A 19,222-nucleotide genomic window follows, 5' to 3' on the forward strand; every position below is an offset into this window, starting at 1 on the left:
GGTCTGAATTCACTGCCTCTCTAACAGGAGGGAGCAGAAGGTCATTGAATCAAGCAAACAAGCCAGCTGCTGAGGATGGAGATGGAAGGGGCCACTTTTGGCTGTATTCTAGATTTTGGATTATCTGCTAATAAAGATGGATGATATGGCAAAACATTTTATCACCATAATAATTCATGACAGTCGATATGTGTATACAGCACATTATATCATAGTATAAATGAAGCCAGTGTTTCTGCTGAGCTAGAAGCTTCAAGGAACAGCTCTGCGTTTTGGGAAATTGGCTCATTTTGCTGTCTCGCATGCTGTTTCTTCTTGGCTGACCACAGTCACTTCCTTTATTTATGCTAAGCTAAGGTAATCACTAGCTAGCCTCACCTTCTTTGTTAGAATACAGACAAGAGAGTGGTATCAGTCTTTGCAGCAAACTCCTGGCAAGAAAGCCAATAAGTATTTTTTCCCCAAATATACAACTATTCCTTTAAACGTTCCCCAGTATCGGATTCAGAATGTGGAAAAACAACCAGCTTTATGGGCTGCAAACATTTGCCACTGTAGTTTTTAGTACCTTTTGGTGTTTCTTTGCTATTTACATCTCTTGTTTATTTGTTTTTTGCAGTAGATTTCTGTCTGTTTTACCCTTTTTAAACCAAACCGTGGCAGCCTTTAAACTCCACTAACACAACCTTCAGTTTGTTTATGAGGGAGCGTCACACACAGGGCTGCTCTGCTCCATTGAATGCAGCGCTCATCATCTCCGTTTCCCGTTACGCCGTCATGACAGTCATAATTATTCCGGGAATCCGCTAACAGATCACTTCATTACTCTATTTCGCAGACTTTTTTTTCTGCTCTCGTGTTGGCTTGATGGATCAGCGTGTGGACGTGAGGAGCAGTGATGGATTATTATGCCTGTCTTAAAGGGTGAACCCCCCTGAGTCGCGAGCGTTGATTGATTTATCGTACTGCGTGTCGGCTGGACAGCTCTGAGAGGCCATCTTGTCTGTCATGCTAATTACCATGACAGAGTGTGTACCTCTTATGACAGATAATAAAGCCTGCAGAGTGAGGAAGCACGATGATAATCTCTCTGTCTATCTGTTTTAATGATTATTGCCAGGACACGTCTGTGTGCTCGTCTGTTTCGCAATCAGCAAATGTCCTGAAACTAAAACTTGGCAATTAAGCTCAGACACAGCACTTTAAACAGACTTGTCAGTAAGTAAGATGATATTTAAAAACCCTCTCATACCTTAGCCCAGCTGATATGACAACCAACACCGACTGGTACTTCCACATAAATATGAAGCGAGAACACCAGTGTGGTCAAATAAAATATTTACTGACATCTAAAAAAATCATGGACGGGTGTAATTATTTTTCTGTCAGTCTTGGAAAAGGCTTGGCAATCATCTGAACGTCTTCATGAGGGTATTTGGTTTGTATTTATCCTCAGCTGGTGTAAGGGAGCGATTTCATTATGGAGGATCAGTGGGATTGTATTAAATGTGCATTTGGATCATAGATGTAGACTGATTGATGTTGAAGTTTGGCTGGAGTACCATAAAGGCTCTGAACAGTGGCGCAGACTTTTTTTTGTTCTTAGTAGAAACTTCACCACATAACTTGATGATATAATAAAAACCCGTTTTCAAAATGAAGATGAAACATGAATATAGTGTTTATTATATGAACTAAGCTCCCATCGACTTCATATTCCTGCCACAGACTAATGACCAGAAAGCTTAAAGCTGCACTAATCAATATGTTGGGATTAACAGTGGATCAATAGACAGTGGAATGTGAAAGTTACCACCTGACGAGTTCCCCTCGGCTTTCCATTTTAGCATCTTTCAGCTCATTGTTGTAGTTTTACGGCCCAGGACGCAAAGTTAGCAACTATCTAGTAAAGATTGTGGAGCATTTAACAGCTAAAGAGTCAGATATTTCCCTCAGGAGCTGGTGGAGAGCAAAACAGAGTTAAAAGGAGAGTGAATATTGGGGTTGCATTGGTCAGGAGGTCAGAAACTCAGTGCTAATGCACCGGTTTGCTGACATGTTATCCATAAGATCTTTACAACCACAACAAAATGAATAACGCTTTAAAATGTTGACGTTTTCAGAGCGTGCTGTAGTGTTTGAGAGTTCCCCCGTTTAATATTTTCTGATGGCGGGAGGTGGAGGATTCAGGCCTAACTTTACTCAGCAGCGCAAATGAACAGTAACATGAAGCTCTAAGCTCCAGTGAATTGTTTTGCATATGCATTAGAACAAGCAAATCAGAAGACTGTGGCAAATCTGTTTCAGGGGCTATTTGTAAATCACAGCAAGATGAGATTAATTTGGATTATGTGTTAACAGAAACACAACCCCTTTAAGCATTAATTACTACAATGATTATTTCATTGATCACAATCTAGATCGAGTACTGCAGTCCTCTTTAAGCTCCCCTCACTAACTGCAGCATATGTTAATGCACAGCTCCTCGTTGCTGTGACAGTATTCCTTGAAGAGAGCCGTTGGAAGAATACATAAAAATAAGCGGCGCGGAGTGGAGAAGGCATGTTTTTCTTATCGTGATGTGATTCAGTGGAGAGTTTTCAGCTATCAGATCCTCTCTGATCGCAGCTCTGAACATCACAAGCCTTTTCCACAGACGGGCTCAGTGTGTCTGCTTTCGCTGCTGAACTGGATGATGTTGTTATTGGTCGGATAAGAGCAGGAGAAGTGACAGCGGGCGATGTCTCCCATGGTTCACCCGCAGTTGATGGGTTGATATGATGCAACGTGAGGCTTGTAGCATGAGGAGTCCTTATTGTTTGCCTCTTTCTATTTGTCTCTTCGGCTCCCCGTGTAGAGTGATGTTTTCTTGTATGTCTCAGTGGTTTGTTGCTCGTCCCTGTCAGCTCTCCTCCTTTAATCATCTCTCAAGATGCTTTTTCTTCTTTCTTTGTCTCTGCCTCTCATGTTCCCTCTGTTTTATCACTCCCTGCCTCTCTGAATGGTCGGGTGAATGGTGTGAGTGTAATTAAAAGCAGCGGGCTATTGTGCGGGGGTATATGTGCTTGTGCAATCCCCTGTTGTAGGTACTCATGTAGAGGGTTTAATTAAACATTTCTCATGCTTCTTATCTTTCCGCTTTACACAATAAAAAGCATAACATATGGGCTTGTTTCAGTGCATTTAGTTGTAAAATTGTAAGCGTACATGCCTGCGAGCAGATATGTGTGTGTGTGATGAAGTGGTGTGGTCCAGCCCTCTGAGAGAGGATGTTACATCCGACAACGACTCCCATCAGTCCTCCTTCCTTCTGCTCCAGGTCCTGCCAGAAAATGCTGTACCTGTCTCACACCTGGCCTTGTCACACACACACACACACACTCACACACTCTCCAAACGCCGGTGACCCAATCTGTCACAGTGCCATGAAGCAAGAGGGGAGGTGGCAGGTGTGAAAAGGCTCGTCGTCACACACGCTCCCAGCAGCCCAGAATAATTCACACCAAGTCATCATGTTGCAAACAAAACCTCAAAGCGCTCAACAAATTTCTTTCTATAAATATTGACAGAGATCTTCATAACTGTGCCTATTTTTATGCCATCAACGGTCTCTCAGATTTAAAAGCATCTTTACTGAGAGTGAGAACTGAGTGTCCTTATTTAGCCTTAATCGATATCTCTGGGTACTTTGAGCTTTGTCTATTTAACTAAGCCAGCTGTCAAAAGCCAGACCGATGTGCCACCTCATCAGCAGGGACCGCAGATCTGCTCTGTCCTGCTAATCCTCCTCCTCCAGTTTGATTGGACTCGCTGATGCAACCCTCACGCTGCTTATCGATTTCTAAACAAGGTCATTACCGGTGGGTTCGAATTTTGGGAGGGGAATTCTTTAACCATGCGGGAAAAACTCTTGATTTTGTTTGTTAACCTTGAACAAGATCCAAACCTCCTCTTTCCTGCTCAGTAAACTTGTTCATCCCGGGCATCTCTTTGCTTTAACTTATCATCACGTAAATGTTGACTGCACAATCTAATGGCTGTAGAATGACACCATTGGCGTTTGGATTGGTTTGCCATTAAAAAAGGTGACTTTCACTTGGAACTCTGGGTACAATCTCCTGGAAACACAAAGGAAACGCATCAACCGTAGTTAGCAGCTCGACTACTTGTTGATATGAAAATCAACGGAGGTAAAATGCCATCACCTTGTCTCTTGTGCAGTCTTCGTCTAAGACTGGGAATAATCTCAGTGAGACGGATCAGCTGTCGTTGGCTGTCTGAAAACTGGATGTACTATTTTAAGTTATTGAATCATTTTGGCAGTCGGTTTTTGAACTTCCTGCTCATTGTCGCCTCCTTCATGAGACGTCTACAGCGAAGATGTTGTGAGGAAGCCTGGCTGACTTACTTTTTCAGTGTAACTTGGAAAATGTGTGATACTGCTGTACGGAGCCTCCAGAGGGTTGAATGGTAGGAAAAAATACACGTTCTCACTGTTGTGGAAATATACTGGTCTCCACAGCAGCGTTGTGTCACCCGGAGGGGCAGCTCGTGCTTCATTTCAAAGCATTAAAGTACAAACGTGGTGTCAAATGCGTTGCTGGCTCTGTTTTCACTCTGTGTGTTTGTACTGTCAGCTGTGACCCGACAAGCTGATCGACACCACAGCAGCAGAGCACACTCAGAGTCTCCATCCATAAGCCACAGACGTTATTGAATATGTGTATGTATGTATTATTGAGTGTGCGTAGAGGGCGGGCACACCACATATAATGGAATGGACCAACTTGTTTGTTTAATGGCGTGTTGCAGTGTTTATTGGCGAGCTGCCGCCCTCAACTGTTGATCAATGTAGTGTCTTGACAGCCCTGACCTTTGGGGGTACAGAGGTAATGGAGGAAGCTGTTGTAGCTTATTAACTTCTAATTTTGTTCCACAAAATAGGAAACAGTTAAGAGACACAAGTCGATGGTCTCTAGAGTTAAGTGTATCAACGTATTGTCCCGAAAGCTAACAGGCGAGATAACAGCTAGCAAGCAAGCTAGGTCGGGGAGATGTTGTGACCATGATTGTGACTGACTAGCGGTAGCACGTTCCTGGCTGGTAAATGTATTCCCAGTTTGGCCACCAGTAGAGTGACAATGCTTCTCGCACTGCCTGCAGCTCTTCGTGCGACCGGGCCTTCAGAGTGTGAATCCTAACGACCTCATGCAGCTTGTATGCACAACACGCTTCTGTTACTGCCCTTCACAGTTGACAGGAGTGTGCATCATGAGCAGCATGGGTCCTCATGTGCATGCTAGCAGGGCTGTAACGGTTCGTGTATTCATACCCATTGATGCTCGTAAGGCGGAACCAAAGTTCACAAGATGGGAAACTTGCAGCCGTACGCAATTTGGGGACATTGCATAGACTTGCATTCATTTCCTGGAGACTTACCATAACCATAACTACTACTTATCTCACCCTAACCTAAACCTAACCTTACCCAAACCTTAACCCAAGTCTTCACCCTGAAAGTTAATGATTGAGGTAATGGCCGTTTTGTCCCCATAAGGAAGACGAATCCCCACAATGTGACAGATTTATGTGAGTAACACACACACACACACACATCTCCAAAGCGTGTATCCCCAGATGGATGGGAGTGTTTTCGATGACAGTTCTCCCCTGCCACCAGTGTTGTCAGACATCACTTATCAGTGAAGCCTGTGATGGAGGAGAAAGGGAGAAACACAATTTCACCTTATCTCACCTTCTTACACTCCCCTCGCTTTCATTCTCCATTTTCCTGTCCTCCAGCTCCCAGCAGACCAGCTCTCTCTGTGCTCTCCTCTAGTGTTCGCTCCCTGTTTCACGCCTTCATTTGTTTTGTGTTTTTTCTCTCCGCTGTCATTTTCTTTCTGTCCACTTCGGTGACCCTTGGCTTTAAAGCCGTTCTCCCTCTCTGGAGGCGAACGCTCACAAGCTTTTTCCATGTTTCTCTCTGTGATGCTGTTCTTAAGATAATACTTGCTTTGTACAGTAGGTTAGAGTAAAGCCATTTTAGGACTCCGGAGACTGCTTTCACCCATCAAGTCTGTCTCCTGATTTCTCAGCCTGAGCCATCATTATTAAGCGCACCCTAACGAGGCCTCGGCGGCTAATGAACTGCTGCAGCCAGCCATCACTCTAAGCGAGACTGAGGCAGGAAACGAGGGCGTGGAGACGTGATGAAATGAAGGAGTGAAGGTTGCGCTGACCTTCCCTCGAGAGGCATTTGATGGACGGAGAATCTGTCAAAGATTAAGAAACAGTTGCACAGCAGCGAGCCGTTCAGGACTGAGCGAGAAGGACAGAGTGGAGAGTGAGTGCAATCACTTCTCCGAGGGATGGATGGGGTATCAAGCAGTCAAGATTCTTGTATAATGAGATTGACTAAGCCATAAGTAAATGTGTCTCCATTCTCCCTCGCTGGCAAAGACCGCAGTGATTTCTCTCAAGGCTGAACATCAGTCAGTCCAAGTATTCATTAGTCTTTCTCAGACTAGAGTTATGTTACCCCCATCTGCCCCCATCTGAGGTCTTTTTATGTTTCAGAAGTCCTTAATATGACTTGTTGCTTATGTAATCCTCTTGATTTGAAGCGCCAACAAAGCAGGCGATCAGGAATCTTTTATTTTAGAAACCAAGCATGCCAGAGTCACTTTGTGATGTAGTGTCTGAACAAAGAACACAGAACAAAGGTCAGTCATTGTTTTAATTGGCTGCTTTTTCTTAATGCGTCAGCTGCAGTTTGAGGCTGCAGTGAGAAGCAGAACAGCTGTGAAGACCTGCGGGGCCCAAATATGTCTCGTTTTTTACATGGAATGCATCTTTATCCCATCAACTACTTTGATTTTTGGAAATGAACGCTTATTCTGAACTTCATGCCACGTTTCAAAGTGGGACAGGAGCAACAAAAGTCACACATGTTGTCCCATCCTAGTTGACATTTAGCAGCCACACCGACTGTATATTCATCCAGTGCTGCAAAAGCACCACTTTAGATTTGATGTTTTTTCCTCCTCCGCTCACAGTGAAGCTGCTGTTTGCACATACTTAAGCAGCAAAAGGCAACGTCACATGAGTACAGTTTCATGTGTAATCATTTATTAGTTCAAAGTTCCTCCCCACATAGAGAAAAGCCAGTTTTACACTCACAGATTTACACAGTCAGTCTTTCACCTCCGCTGCTCAAACTGTGTCAACACACTCGTACAGGCCTGATCCTCAGCAACACACACTCGCATTCAGGCCCGAGTGGTTTAAGAAACATCCCGACAAGCTTTTAAAGTCGGCTGTGCTGTGAAACTGCCACATTTTCTGACCGGGCTTGACTCGGCACAGCTCACCTTTCATTGCCGTGTCACAGTGTTTTCAGTGTGGCTGACTTTGAGTGCCGTCTATATCTTTTATCCCCTCGGGTGGAAGCGCCAGCCGGCTGCGCAGGACAGACCAGCAGGAGACGGTTTGACTCGTCCGATGCTGCAGCAGAGACAGATGAACTGCAGGGTCCGGTTTATTTCTTCACATGGACACAGGATGCTTTATGAATTATCTATCAATGGCTTTAGCTCCTTATTAACAGGGAGCTAGCCGACTTTCTTGTTATCTCTTTTTTTTAATGCTTCAGCACCACTTCGAACAAAATGTTATATTTCCAACAGCAGCGACAGACTTCCCTCAGAGGGTTCATTAACCTTTCAGCAGCACTTTTCTGTACATCGAGTCTTTTTCATTAGCGTGGCGACATAAACACCCTCTCGGCTATTATTGCTGCTGTATGTCGGTTAACAGGCTACTTGCACCCCCTTGGCTTTTCCTTTCATTTTGCACCCCCGCCTCCGTCACAATTGGTCCAGAGATGGAAACAACACATTTTGATGACTGTCACTTCTGAGAGGACTTGTATGTAAATGAGGCAGCGTAACAGGGCCACCGCGTTGGTTCAGGCAGCGTTCGCAGTTTTGATTTCATTCAGTGCTTTTCTTCCGTCGTGCTGTTTGAGAAGTAAGCGCCCCGCAGTGCTGCTCCGCCGTAGCAGCAGACCTGCCTCTAAAAATACCTACACACACTCCTTAGGATGCAAAACAGCTCCTGAACGTGCATTTATCTTTTTTCCTCAGAATCTATCGCTCTTTTTTTCATCGTTTTCCCTTTTTGTTAATCCAGACACTGTAAAAAATGCATTTTTTAACACACACACACACACACACACACGTGTTCTTCCCTGTGTGCTTGAAATGCAGCCTGAGTAGATATGCTTTCCTTAAGACCTTGAATCTCTGCTTTTGCATTCGCTTCCACACGAGACAAAAGCACGAGCGAGGAACTTTGAAAGAGTTAAGCTTGGAACGATCGTGGCCTGGTTTCCGTGCTCTTGTTGTCACGCTTGGGGTATAAACACAGGCTGGTGAAATATTTATCTGTCTCTAGGAGGCGGTTGTTTCCCCAGTGTTGCTCATTAAGCCGGGGTTAATTGTCTCTCTGGCTGGAAAAGAAGGCCTTTGTGTGTGCGAATCATACCGAGACGAAATGAGGCAGAGTGGAGATGGGAGATCTGTGATAGAGGGTGAGGTGGAGGGAGCTGGTGATGGTGTGTGCTTCGTAAAATGAGTGGACACACACACACACACACACTGACTCTCCCTTATTTATCTCTCTCCTTGTCTTTGCTTTAAGATTCTTCGTCATAAACTCTTTGTCTTGTTTTCTTGACTTCTTTTTCAGTCTTATTCTGTCCGTGAGGCCGTTTTCAGGCTGGATTCATTGACTTGGATCTCGACCTTCCACCCTTCATTGTTTACAGTTGTTCTGGACTCTGTTGCATTTGCAGACTTTCTTTAAATGAGTCCTGAAACAAGATTTACAAATGTGTGTACAGAAACTTGCTATTCACATATGCCAATCTTGAGTAATTTTACAGATAAATACAACCTTATTGAAATAAACACATCAGTATCATACATATATGCTTCAAGTTCAAGTAAATTCATCGAATAGCATTTGATTTTTGACAGAAATTTGCATCAATATGTCTGAAAGTGTTGGTGAAATTCAGAGCCTTTATTTACAGATTGCCAAATCTGTGTGCTCAGATCACCTGATGTGTGGATTCTGGGTCAGTTGCCAAGCAACAAGCAGAGACTCCAGGAAGTTAGTGGACCCGGCCAAGAAATAGTCTGGTCCACAACCACCTGTAAGAGAGCGAAATGACATTTTTACACTGTTTTTTGTGTTGATTAAACAAAGGAGCGGTTAGTGAATGTTAGAGATACTGGTATTTTGATTTTGTTAGCTTTGGACAGAGCTAGGCTAGCTGTTTCCCCCTGTTTCCAGTCTTTATGCTAAGCTAAGCTCACTGTCTGCTCGCTCCATCTGCGTATTCACCATACAGACCTGTGAGAGGTATCAATCTTCCCGTGGCAAGAAAGGGTCGATGGCATTGAGCTGAGTCTTGGACTGGTTGGCTAGCTCTCTCTGACCCAGCATGTTTCATGTGGATTAGCCTCAGTCAGCCTCTGAATGAACTCCTTATAGCTACAGAGGGAGCAGATCCCCTTCCACAGAGTCCAGCATGTTGCACCACCATGTTTCTACAGTAGCCCAGAAAGGACAAACCAAACAGTAGTTCTAGAGAGCAGCTTTCCCCGGTTTCGTGGTCACTGTAGGTCCTCCTACACGCTTTGAAAGGGAGGGGAGAGGGGTGTTGCAGTCTGCAACCTCACTGCTAGATGCTACTGAATCGTCCACACTGGACCTTTCAGTGCAGATGGAAAATGACTTGACTGAGACGGTCTCCAGAGCACCTGGTTCAGTGGTCCTCGAGCCGTTCTTCTCTTTTTCGTCCACATCAGGGTTCAAAGCGTTCATATTACCAGACTTCATATTGAGTAAACAGCTGGCGTGAACGAGCTCTTCCTCTGAGCTCATCACTTCCTCCTGTCTGTCACTCACATGATCTTTTTCCTGTTTTTATGATTCTTTTTCTTACTCCCCAGCCCCCCCCCCAATCTCTTTGTTATGTTTTCTTTTTATGGATCTATCTTGCTTTCTCTTTGTGCCGTAAGGACTGAAAGAAAAGAGACATGTGAGAGAAATAAGAATAAATGGAAAGAGTAAGAACCTCTCAGATCCAATGATATAACATCCCTGGTTCTCCTTCTATAATCCATATTAATTCCTGTTTCCTTGCCCCCTCCCCCCCCTTCCTGGCCACATCTGTGATAAAAGAGAGTTGCCAACGGAATTAAAGGAATACAGGTGAGAGAAAGTGAAGAAAGAAAGACAGTGTGTGAGGGAGAGATGTGTAGAGGATCGTCTGAACATCAATATTTCAGTGGATGGAACCTTGGATGAATAATTCAGCCTCGGTGTCACGCTGTTTCCCTCTCAGCAAGACTCTTGGCCTCGTCGCACACACACAAAAATCCCTCATTTTTTCTTCCTGAAATGGAGGTGGCCTTACAAAATCGCCTCAATCTAGTCCAGCTGGTGTCCCCTCTTTCTTTAATCTCCCTCCCCTCCTGCCTCCACCCATTGTGTGCATCCTGCCGGCTGTAGAGTCTTAATAATTTCTTTTAAAGTGTAGAAACTTCACCTATTCCCCCCGGACTCTGCATCAGAGCTATTTATGTAAGAGGAAGATGAATTGCTTCCCTCCACCCCTTCTGAAAGGCACAACTGTGCGCTAGCTCACACCTAAGAGTCGCTCCGGCCCTCACGAGAACACATGGACAGGTATTTCCGTTATGTAAGCGGCGCTGACTTTCCCACAGGTAGCCTGAATAAGCAGACCTATTTAGCTGGAGGAGGGCGAGCGGCGAGGGCCCGTCGGAGGAGATTCGGCGCTCGTCTGCTGTTCGCTGAAATGAATCAGGGTTACTTGCGTTCCTGGCTTCCCCAGATGTGATTTTGACCCGCGTGTGTGTGAGAGCGTGACACTGAGAGGGAGCTTATCTGAACATGCAGAACGCTGTGGCTCTGATGATAAGAGTTCGTTGGCGCGTCTTGTTTTCTTTCATCACGTTTCCAACAAAGCGGATGACATGTATGCACCCTCCACGCCGTACTTCTGCTCTCTGTTTACTCACGTCATTTCATTTAAGTCACTATTTATCGATGGTTGAGCTTATGGCCCACTGATGAAAGTATTGCAGTATTTATATATCTGCAGTACTACAAACTGGGCGTCGGTCTTGACAGTCTTGGAAGAAATAAGCTCATGCAAACCCCAACGTTTCCTGCTGCTGCAGCTTCACATTAAAAGCATTTAATTGGCCAAACCAAAAGGCCAATTATTGACTCGCAGTTTGTTTTGCTCCACCTTACCTGATCTGTCATGTCGCCGTCAGGCTCTTTGTAGCTATTTTAGCATTTTCTCTTTTTTTAATCATATTTTTGTCTGCTGCCTTTGTGTTATATTGGGAGATCCTTTGTTGATTGTTTGTTATGTTCATCACAGAACTGATCATTGTCACAAATCCGCTGACTTAACTCCAGCAGCCTCGGCACAGAAAGAAGCGAGGACGCCGCTCTGGATGGTTGGGAAATATCTCCGGCCCCCACGGTCGCACAGACGCACGCAGCGAACACGCCCGGGGGTATTGTCCTCTCAACGGCTCAGAAACACACACGTACTGTATAGTCATTTAGCGTCTAAGCGCATCGCTGGCTCTCCCATAAATCAGTGGTCCCACAGTGATGGCGTTGATATCAGCACATCAGCCATCTGCTCTGAGGATGCGGCCCCTCGGTGTCACACAGCAACACACAAAACACTGCAGCGTATTCCCATAAGAGAGAGAGAGCCCGTGTGGAAGGAGGCTGATTTGGTGTGTTTTTGTTGTTATGATAAATGTGTTTTTCTGCTCACTGCGTCTTTACGTTTTGAATCTGATTCAGCTCCTTTGTTTAATGCACCATCCTTTTCCTCCCCGTCTCCTTAGCTTGAATCGGACAAATCTGGCCGTTTCTCTGCTCCTCTGTCTGCTGCTCACGCAACAGCACAAACCCAGTCTAGCCTCATCACTGTCCTCGGGTGTAAATGATTCAACGTAGTGATTTTCTGGCCTTTTTTCCCCCCCTCCCCTCGCAGAAAATCCAGTCTGACTCTGAAGCTAACATCATTTTCACACTTTCTGTCTCCCTCCGTCCCACGACAGATCCGTCTGCCTCTGTTAAACATTTATCCTGCGCCGTTTCTCCACGCGTCGCATCTCTCTGCTAATCCTTTTTTTTCTAACCGGTTGGAGTTATGGAGTGTTTCCCACCTCTTATTTTCTCTTCCGTCACACACTTTCATCAATCGTCTGTTCCCCGTGTGTGTCGTGGGATTCGGTCCTGTTGTTCTTCGGCTCGGCTTGTACTCTCCCTCGTCTCAGTCTGTCTATTTATTTCTGTATTCACATATACGCGCGCGCGCGTGTGTGTGTGTATATGTGTGTGTGTACAGGCATCTGAGTATTGTTTCTTTGTTTGAGCTGTCAGTGTTTTGGCAGCCGGCAGCCATCTTTCCTTTTATTCCGATGCGAGTACGCTTTAACCAAGTGTCTCGTTCCCTCCTCTGATGTCTGCGGTGTGTATCCTTGTTTCACCCCGCCGCCCCTCTATCGATCCCACCTTTGTCTTATCTATCTTTCTTTATCCAGCCACACATCTCTCCCTCTGATGTTCTGTGTTATCAACCTCCACACCAAGACTGTCATCGCCGCCGTTTGTCTTTGCAAGGCCACCAAAACCACACACGGTGACATTTAGTGCCTAAAACTGAGGCTGATACGAGCTGTAGGTATCAGTCTGTGACCTTGGAAAGTTCTGTGCTCAGGCTTAAACCACAGTTTCTTTAGGTGCAGTGTCTGGAACCTATTCCATATAATCATCTGATTTAACTTGTCTGGGTTGACCTTTCCACACACAGTCAACCTAAAAATTGCGTAGGTCAAAGGGCCAATCATGAGCATTTTAGATGTGGACGTCAGATGTGGAAAAAGAGCAAAGCTTTTCACAATAAACTCTGCAAATACTGCTCCCACAGACCAGCAAGCAAAGTGATGCAGGAGCAACAAAAAGGAGATTATTTCATGGACTCAGGAACACTGTCAGTCAACACAGTTTGTTTGCTAATGACTGCAACCTTTGGAGGTTTTACAAGTTGGAGAAAGTAGACACAGTTAGCTCAATCAGTGACAATCAAGTGCTGATTTGAGCAGATCTGACACCAGCTGAAGTTTTTTATCCAGCAGTTAGACACATGTTTGACCCAGCCGTTCAGCTGGGATGTGTTTAATTAATGGTTGTGGTCAGACCAGGGGAAAGTCTGATCGCCAGGTTCTTTCCCAAATGTGTTTATATGTACTATTTGTCCGCTCGTAGAGGCAAAATACAACATGCCGAAACTGCTGCTGGAAACATAAATTATCGCTCTGCAGTTGTTTTGCATCTGTTTCTCACCCGGAGTCAATCGGAGAGCTCATGCGGTCCACCAGTCTTCAGAGGATTCTGTTAGATAGCGCACAAAACAGTGATTAATCATGCTCTGCCCTGCGATTCAGTCCATATGTTTCTAGAAACATGAAAATGAATTCGTTTGAGCCAATGTCATGTTCGCTCTCACATCATGTTTATCCTTTAGGGCAGCAGCAAATTACATACCAAGCTGTAATGTAGTGCTGTGATGTTCGAGCAAACATGACACAGATTGATCGCGACACTGTACACATACGGAGGTAAGCAGCGGATTTGTGCTAATAGCTGTTATGTAAAGCGGCCTTTACATTAGTTCCATCTGGTTTAATGTCTTGCTGTGTAACATGATTTCCTGTGTGATGACGGGATGATTCTAGGTGACGGGCCGGAGACGGGCACATGTATGAGGACAGAAGGCGTGATCCCTCTTTGCACAGTGAATCACTGATACCTGTGGGTTAGCCTGCAGTCACCTCAGGCCCTTTTTCAAACAGAACATCGGATCGGACCGGCGTAAATATGTCAAACCAGGAGAGGAGAGCTTTAAATAACTTCACTGTGACCCAGTCGTGGACCTAAATATAGAGTCAGACTTGACCCGTTCTGTTCACGTCAAACTGGTCCGACACCCGTCAAAAGCACCTGACGTCACACCCAATGTTTTATACAGGTGTACCTGGCCGCCGGGCTGCCGGTTGGAGCCTGAAAGTCAGTTCCTGCTCTCCTTTGAATGTCTGTTATCATCATTTATGACGTCACCACTCTAAAAACAGACAAAAATCCTTGAATAGAAAAAAAACAAGTACAGAGACTCATCAGATTGAGGCAGCCTCTCTCTGTCTGTAGTGGCCATTCTGTAGCTCAGTGTCCCGCTATCTGATTGGTTACACTCAGTGAGTAATAGCCTATCAACAGGCAGACGTGAGAGGGCAGCAGATGTAGCTGAAGTTGTAATAAATGCTCAACGTTGTGATCGATCGATTGTGGATTTAGAATTTGAATGTCGCTGTTACGAATGAAGGATGGCAAAGTCGCCGTGAAGCCTCTCCTCTTACAGTTAACCAGTGCATTTTCAGGCATGTGAGTGTGTGTGTGCATCTGCGTCTGTGTGTGTGTGAGTGAGTGTGTGTGCATCTGCGTCTGTGTGTGTGTGAGTGAGTGTGTGAGAGAGTGTGAGTGTGTGTTATGATGGTGGCTGTGGAGGAAGTCCAATCTCAGCAGAAGTATGGCCAACCCCCTGCAGCAACACAAATATACTGGGCCATTTTTCAGTGTCCACACACACACGCACACACACACACACACACACACACACACACACATACACACGCATGGTAAATTTATGGTATAGCATGGCAATCTGGGAAAAAAATGAAGAAAACCTAAAGGCATACAGTGTGTTTCAATATCATGAATATGCAAATGAGGCCCCCTTAATGCTGTTGAATGGTTTGTGTGATTAATGGACTGTTTTTGTGTGCGTGCGTGTGTGTGCGTGTGTGTTGGGATTGCGCTGTAAGCTAGGCATCTGTTGCCGCCACCTCTTCTGTTGCAGTCTGTCTGCCTGACTGTGGAGGGACTGAGGAGTTGGCCTGCTTTCTATCCCAAACGTGTACACACACACACACACACACACACATACTCGCAGAGCCACTAATGCTTTAGAGCAAAAACATACACCACTAAAGCTTCAACCTATTGATTTAATACATGTCATCTTTTATTCAGATGGATGCGGTGCAGTTTCGATGTGAAGTTATCAGGTTATTATTGTCAAAGTTGAATGCGCACGCACGCACGCACGCACACACACACACACACACAACACACATGCACGCACAGAGACTCGTACCAGACTGTAAATGATTGACTTGATGTGCCTTTGATGATTCATCCCAGTGAGATGAAGCTTGAATGGAAAATGTCAACTTTAAACCGAGATTAAACGGAATCACTCTGGAAAGCTGGTGGGGGGGTTTGTGTGTGTGTGTGTGTGTGTGCGTGCGTGTGCGTGTGTGCATCTTTGTCTCTGAGGGAGCCTGAGGGTGTGAGTGAGTTTGAGTCTGGTGATATTATGCTATTAAATTCACCGTGGTCTTCTTGGCAACCAGTCTAAAGCTCCCTGTCAGCCGTCTCTCTTCCTGCCTTTGTCTCAAGTTCTGATTCAGATAAAGCCGAGCGCAGACTGCCCGACTTTTGCCATTTGATTTTATCGTAGCGCAGCAGAAGCACAACAGCATCTTCAAACTTCACTTGTACGAATAACCATAAGGCTAAGACAAAAAGCCGGCTGAGCAGAACACACCCTCTGTGATTAAGTTCATGAGAATTACACACATTTTGTGCCTAAATCTGCTAAAGAAACTGCATCTTGGGAAATAGGCTTATTCACTTTCTTGCAGGGAGTTGCATGAGAGGATTAATGCCTCTTTCATGTCTGCATGGTAAATGTGAAGCTTGAGCCTGCAGCAGCTTAGCTTAGCATAAACGGGTGGAAACAGCTCCTCCAAAAGCTACCAAATCCAGCTACCTGCTCCCAGCCAGGAAATAACCAAATAACCAAACCACAACTTGTAGTTTTGACCCTTTTTTAAGACCCTTTTTTGTCACCTTTGGGCAGAGCCAGGCTAACTGTTTCCAGCCTTTGTGCTAAGCTAAGCATCACAGACAAGCTTGCTGAATTTTCTCTTCAATGGTCTCTCTGTCCTTCCCTCTCTGTCTGTCGACCAGTGGTGGGATGTGGAGAAAGGCGAGGCCCTGCAGACCTTCTATCCAACGGGAACCGCCTTGAAGAAGGTCCACGTCTCCTCCGACTTCTCCACCTTCGTCACCATTGACAACATCGGCATCCTCTACATCCTGCGGAGGGTGGTGTGATGTTACGAACACTGCTCCGAAAGACCGAAAACAGAAAGAAACAGACCACCATGATGTGAGACACACTACATCTTTCTTGCAAAAGCTGTGCTATTACAGACTGTATACAGAAGCAGACATGTTTCATTGCATTAAGGACTCTGGCAGAAGGCTGAGCTGCAAACAGCAGTATCCCATAACTACACACTTCTCAGATATGTTTACATTTCCACTGCTGACATGAGCCAACAGCATCACAGTGGAACAGTACAGATGCTCACTTTGAGCTCTGTAGGGTCAAATGGCCGATGCTCAAAGAGTCCAAAGAGTCCAATCTGTCTGTTTCTCACATGAACACAGAAGATGCAAATCTGTGTTTTTTCTAGATAAAAATTGCCTTTTTGAAAAACAAAAAACAAAAAAAAACAAAGAAAGATGCATTAAAAAGCAGCGAGTTCACTTAAAAAAGAAAACAGCGTTTGTGACGATCAGGTCTCCTCAGCGGATCTTTTGAATCATATCTGATAATAACATAAACAGGTTGAATGGATGTGATCTCGCATTGGTTCAAATGTGAATAGTAGATGTTGATCCATGTTGTTAGTGCTGAACATCATTGCATGTGATGTGAGAGGTTTTCTGCTGTATGTGATCGATATAAGCCGCGGTGCACGTCCGCTGATCCGTTAGAAGCCATGAAATGCGTTTGATTCGTCCGTGCTGTGACGTTTTTGAACTTTAATTTTACATGTTTGTGATTGAGGGTGAACCTTTTGGTTAGTATTAAGCATTCTGAGCCTTTTCTTTCCACTGCAGCCTTAGTCTGAACGGGATACTGTCGGCACCAGAGGGTTGTATGTTCAGTGAGCGTGACTTTCTCAATCCACCAGCATCGATAGAACTTCTGGTGCACTTTGATGAGCATTAAAAATTAACAGTTTCAGATTAAGTTTTAATGATTGAGCGTTTAAAATGGAGTCCAAAAACTTTTGAACGCCTGTGGGTCTGTTTGTACATCCGAGCTATTTGTACTTTTGAACTTAGATGAAAGGTAAATGTTTTCTACAAAAAAAATGCAAATGTGATTTATAATTTATATTCAAAATTTCCACTTGCTAATGTCAAAAGGTACTTTTTGTGCTTTATTAACTGCAACTTTTTTGATTTTGTACCAGGTCTTTTTAACTCTACGCCACTTTTTACATACATTTGTATCTGCATGTTGTTAAACTACTGAGCCTTTTCCTGTTCTGAGCACTTTGAAGCAGGACTTGCAATCTTTCATGGAGCTTTTGCTAATGTCGCTTTGTTCAGACACATAAAAACGGATCCTCGCTTTGATTTGACAACACAGATGAGCTCTTATTCCCAAGTATGTGACAGAGAGGCGAGCGTCCCCTCACCTGCTGTAATCCATCAAACCTGGTCACTGTGGTTGGGACGACACAGGTCCAGGAGGAGTAATAAGCACATAAAGAGAATAAATGAATAAAAGTGAGGATGCATTTCAACGTTTCTGATCAATGCTGTCGTCCTGTCCCTTCCACATTGTGCTCTTTGTGATTGGTGCTTTCATGTTGGCACGAATTCAATCAACAGGTGTCCTTCCAGCGAGGAGGTCTCTGTCTAGCAAAATTGCAGAAATATTGACGTCTGCTCGGGATGTATTGGTATTGTCATACGGTGTGGTGCAATGTGAGTGTAATTTATAAAGGATTAAACTACACATGCTATGATGAGGCCATGTGTCTGTCTTCATTTTGTTACCTGCCGTATTATCATCGTGATTTCCTTTTCGATGGTGATTCCATCTGTTTATTGACTGATGAATCAATCAGTCCTGTATTTCCTGTCCCCTCCAGTGTTTTAGCTGCTGACTCGACATCAGTCCACTCCAAATGTCTCCTCGTCACGGACGGAATTTATTCATGCCTGAAATGAAGTGAGGGAAAGTCATTCCTGATGTCGGGACAAATAATAACCAGCTGAACGGGATCCGTGAAACTTCCTTATGTGTTTGCATTTGGGCATAAAATGCTGTGTATTCAGTGACAGTAGGCGTTTTAGTAATATGGTTGTATGTTTCTTCAGCTCTGAGGTGGAGCAGATAAACAGTTTCAGGTTCCTGGGAATCAGCATCGCAGAGAGACATCACACATCTCCACGCCGGTAAAGAAATGATCGTATTTCTTGAAGAAACTTAAGAAATCAAAATTCTCGCCAAGCTCAACTTTTACAGGTGAGCAATGGAGGGTCAGGAGGGCTCTGCAGCGAGTGATTAAAACCACCAAGAACATCATCGGTACTCATCCACCAAGCATCAGTGAGGTGAGGTGCCTGTGCAGTGCCCAGAGGATACTCAAAGACAATACCCACCCCAGCAAACCCGTTCACCCTGCTGCCGTCTGGCAAGCAATTCAGGCCCCACCAGACTACAGAGCAGCTTCTGTCCTCAGGCTGCCTCAACTCATCCGCTGCACTCCACCATAAAAAATACTTGTCTTGTGTAGCATAGGTATATAATGATTGATAAAGCTCAAGTGTGATTCATGATAACTAATTAATTAAGCAGATTTGGGTGGGATGTGATGTTTAGCATCCATCCTAATCAGGGCTGTAAGCTTGAAATCACATATTGTGTACTGTGGAGTTTGAGGTTTCAAGGATGTGCAGAGACTTTACATTTGACATTGGTGGATTATTTTATTGTCTGCTACCAATCTTGTCTTTCTTAGACTCTGTATATTGCATTTTGACTATTTTTAGAGCAACAAATAAATAAATAAGTAAAAGATTTGATATTGCCACAAGAAGCTTATTCCTGGCAGTCAGCACAGGAAACAGGAAAGTGAAAACCACATATCTCTATTTATTTAGT

The 19,222-nt window shown here is 44.6% G+C and overlaps 1 protein-coding gene across 1 annotated transcript in view; it reads left to right on the forward strand.

Annotated features, from left to right (window-relative positions):
- Positions 1 to 18,085, forward strand: part of apaf1 (apoptotic peptidase activating factor 1) — a 41,724-nt gene extending 23,639 nt beyond the window's left edge. The window contains exon 27 of the mRNA XM_076722564.1: positions 16,219 to 18,085. Coding sequence (XP_076578679.1) covers positions 16,219 to 16,365 — 147 coding nt within the window. The 3' untranslated portion in view covers positions 16,366 to 18,085. The remainder of the gene's footprint in view (positions 1 to 16,218) is intronic.
- The last annotated feature ends 1,137 nt before the right edge of the window (positions 18,086 to 19,222 follow it).

This window comes from Chaetodon auriga, chromosome 22, assembly GCF_051107435.1.
Source record: "Chaetodon auriga isolate fChaAug3 chromosome 22, fChaAug3.hap1, whole genome shotgun sequence".
In the NCBI taxonomy this organism is placed as follows: domain Eukaryota; kingdom Metazoa; phylum Chordata; class Actinopteri; order Chaetodontiformes; family Chaetodontidae; genus Chaetodon; species Chaetodon auriga.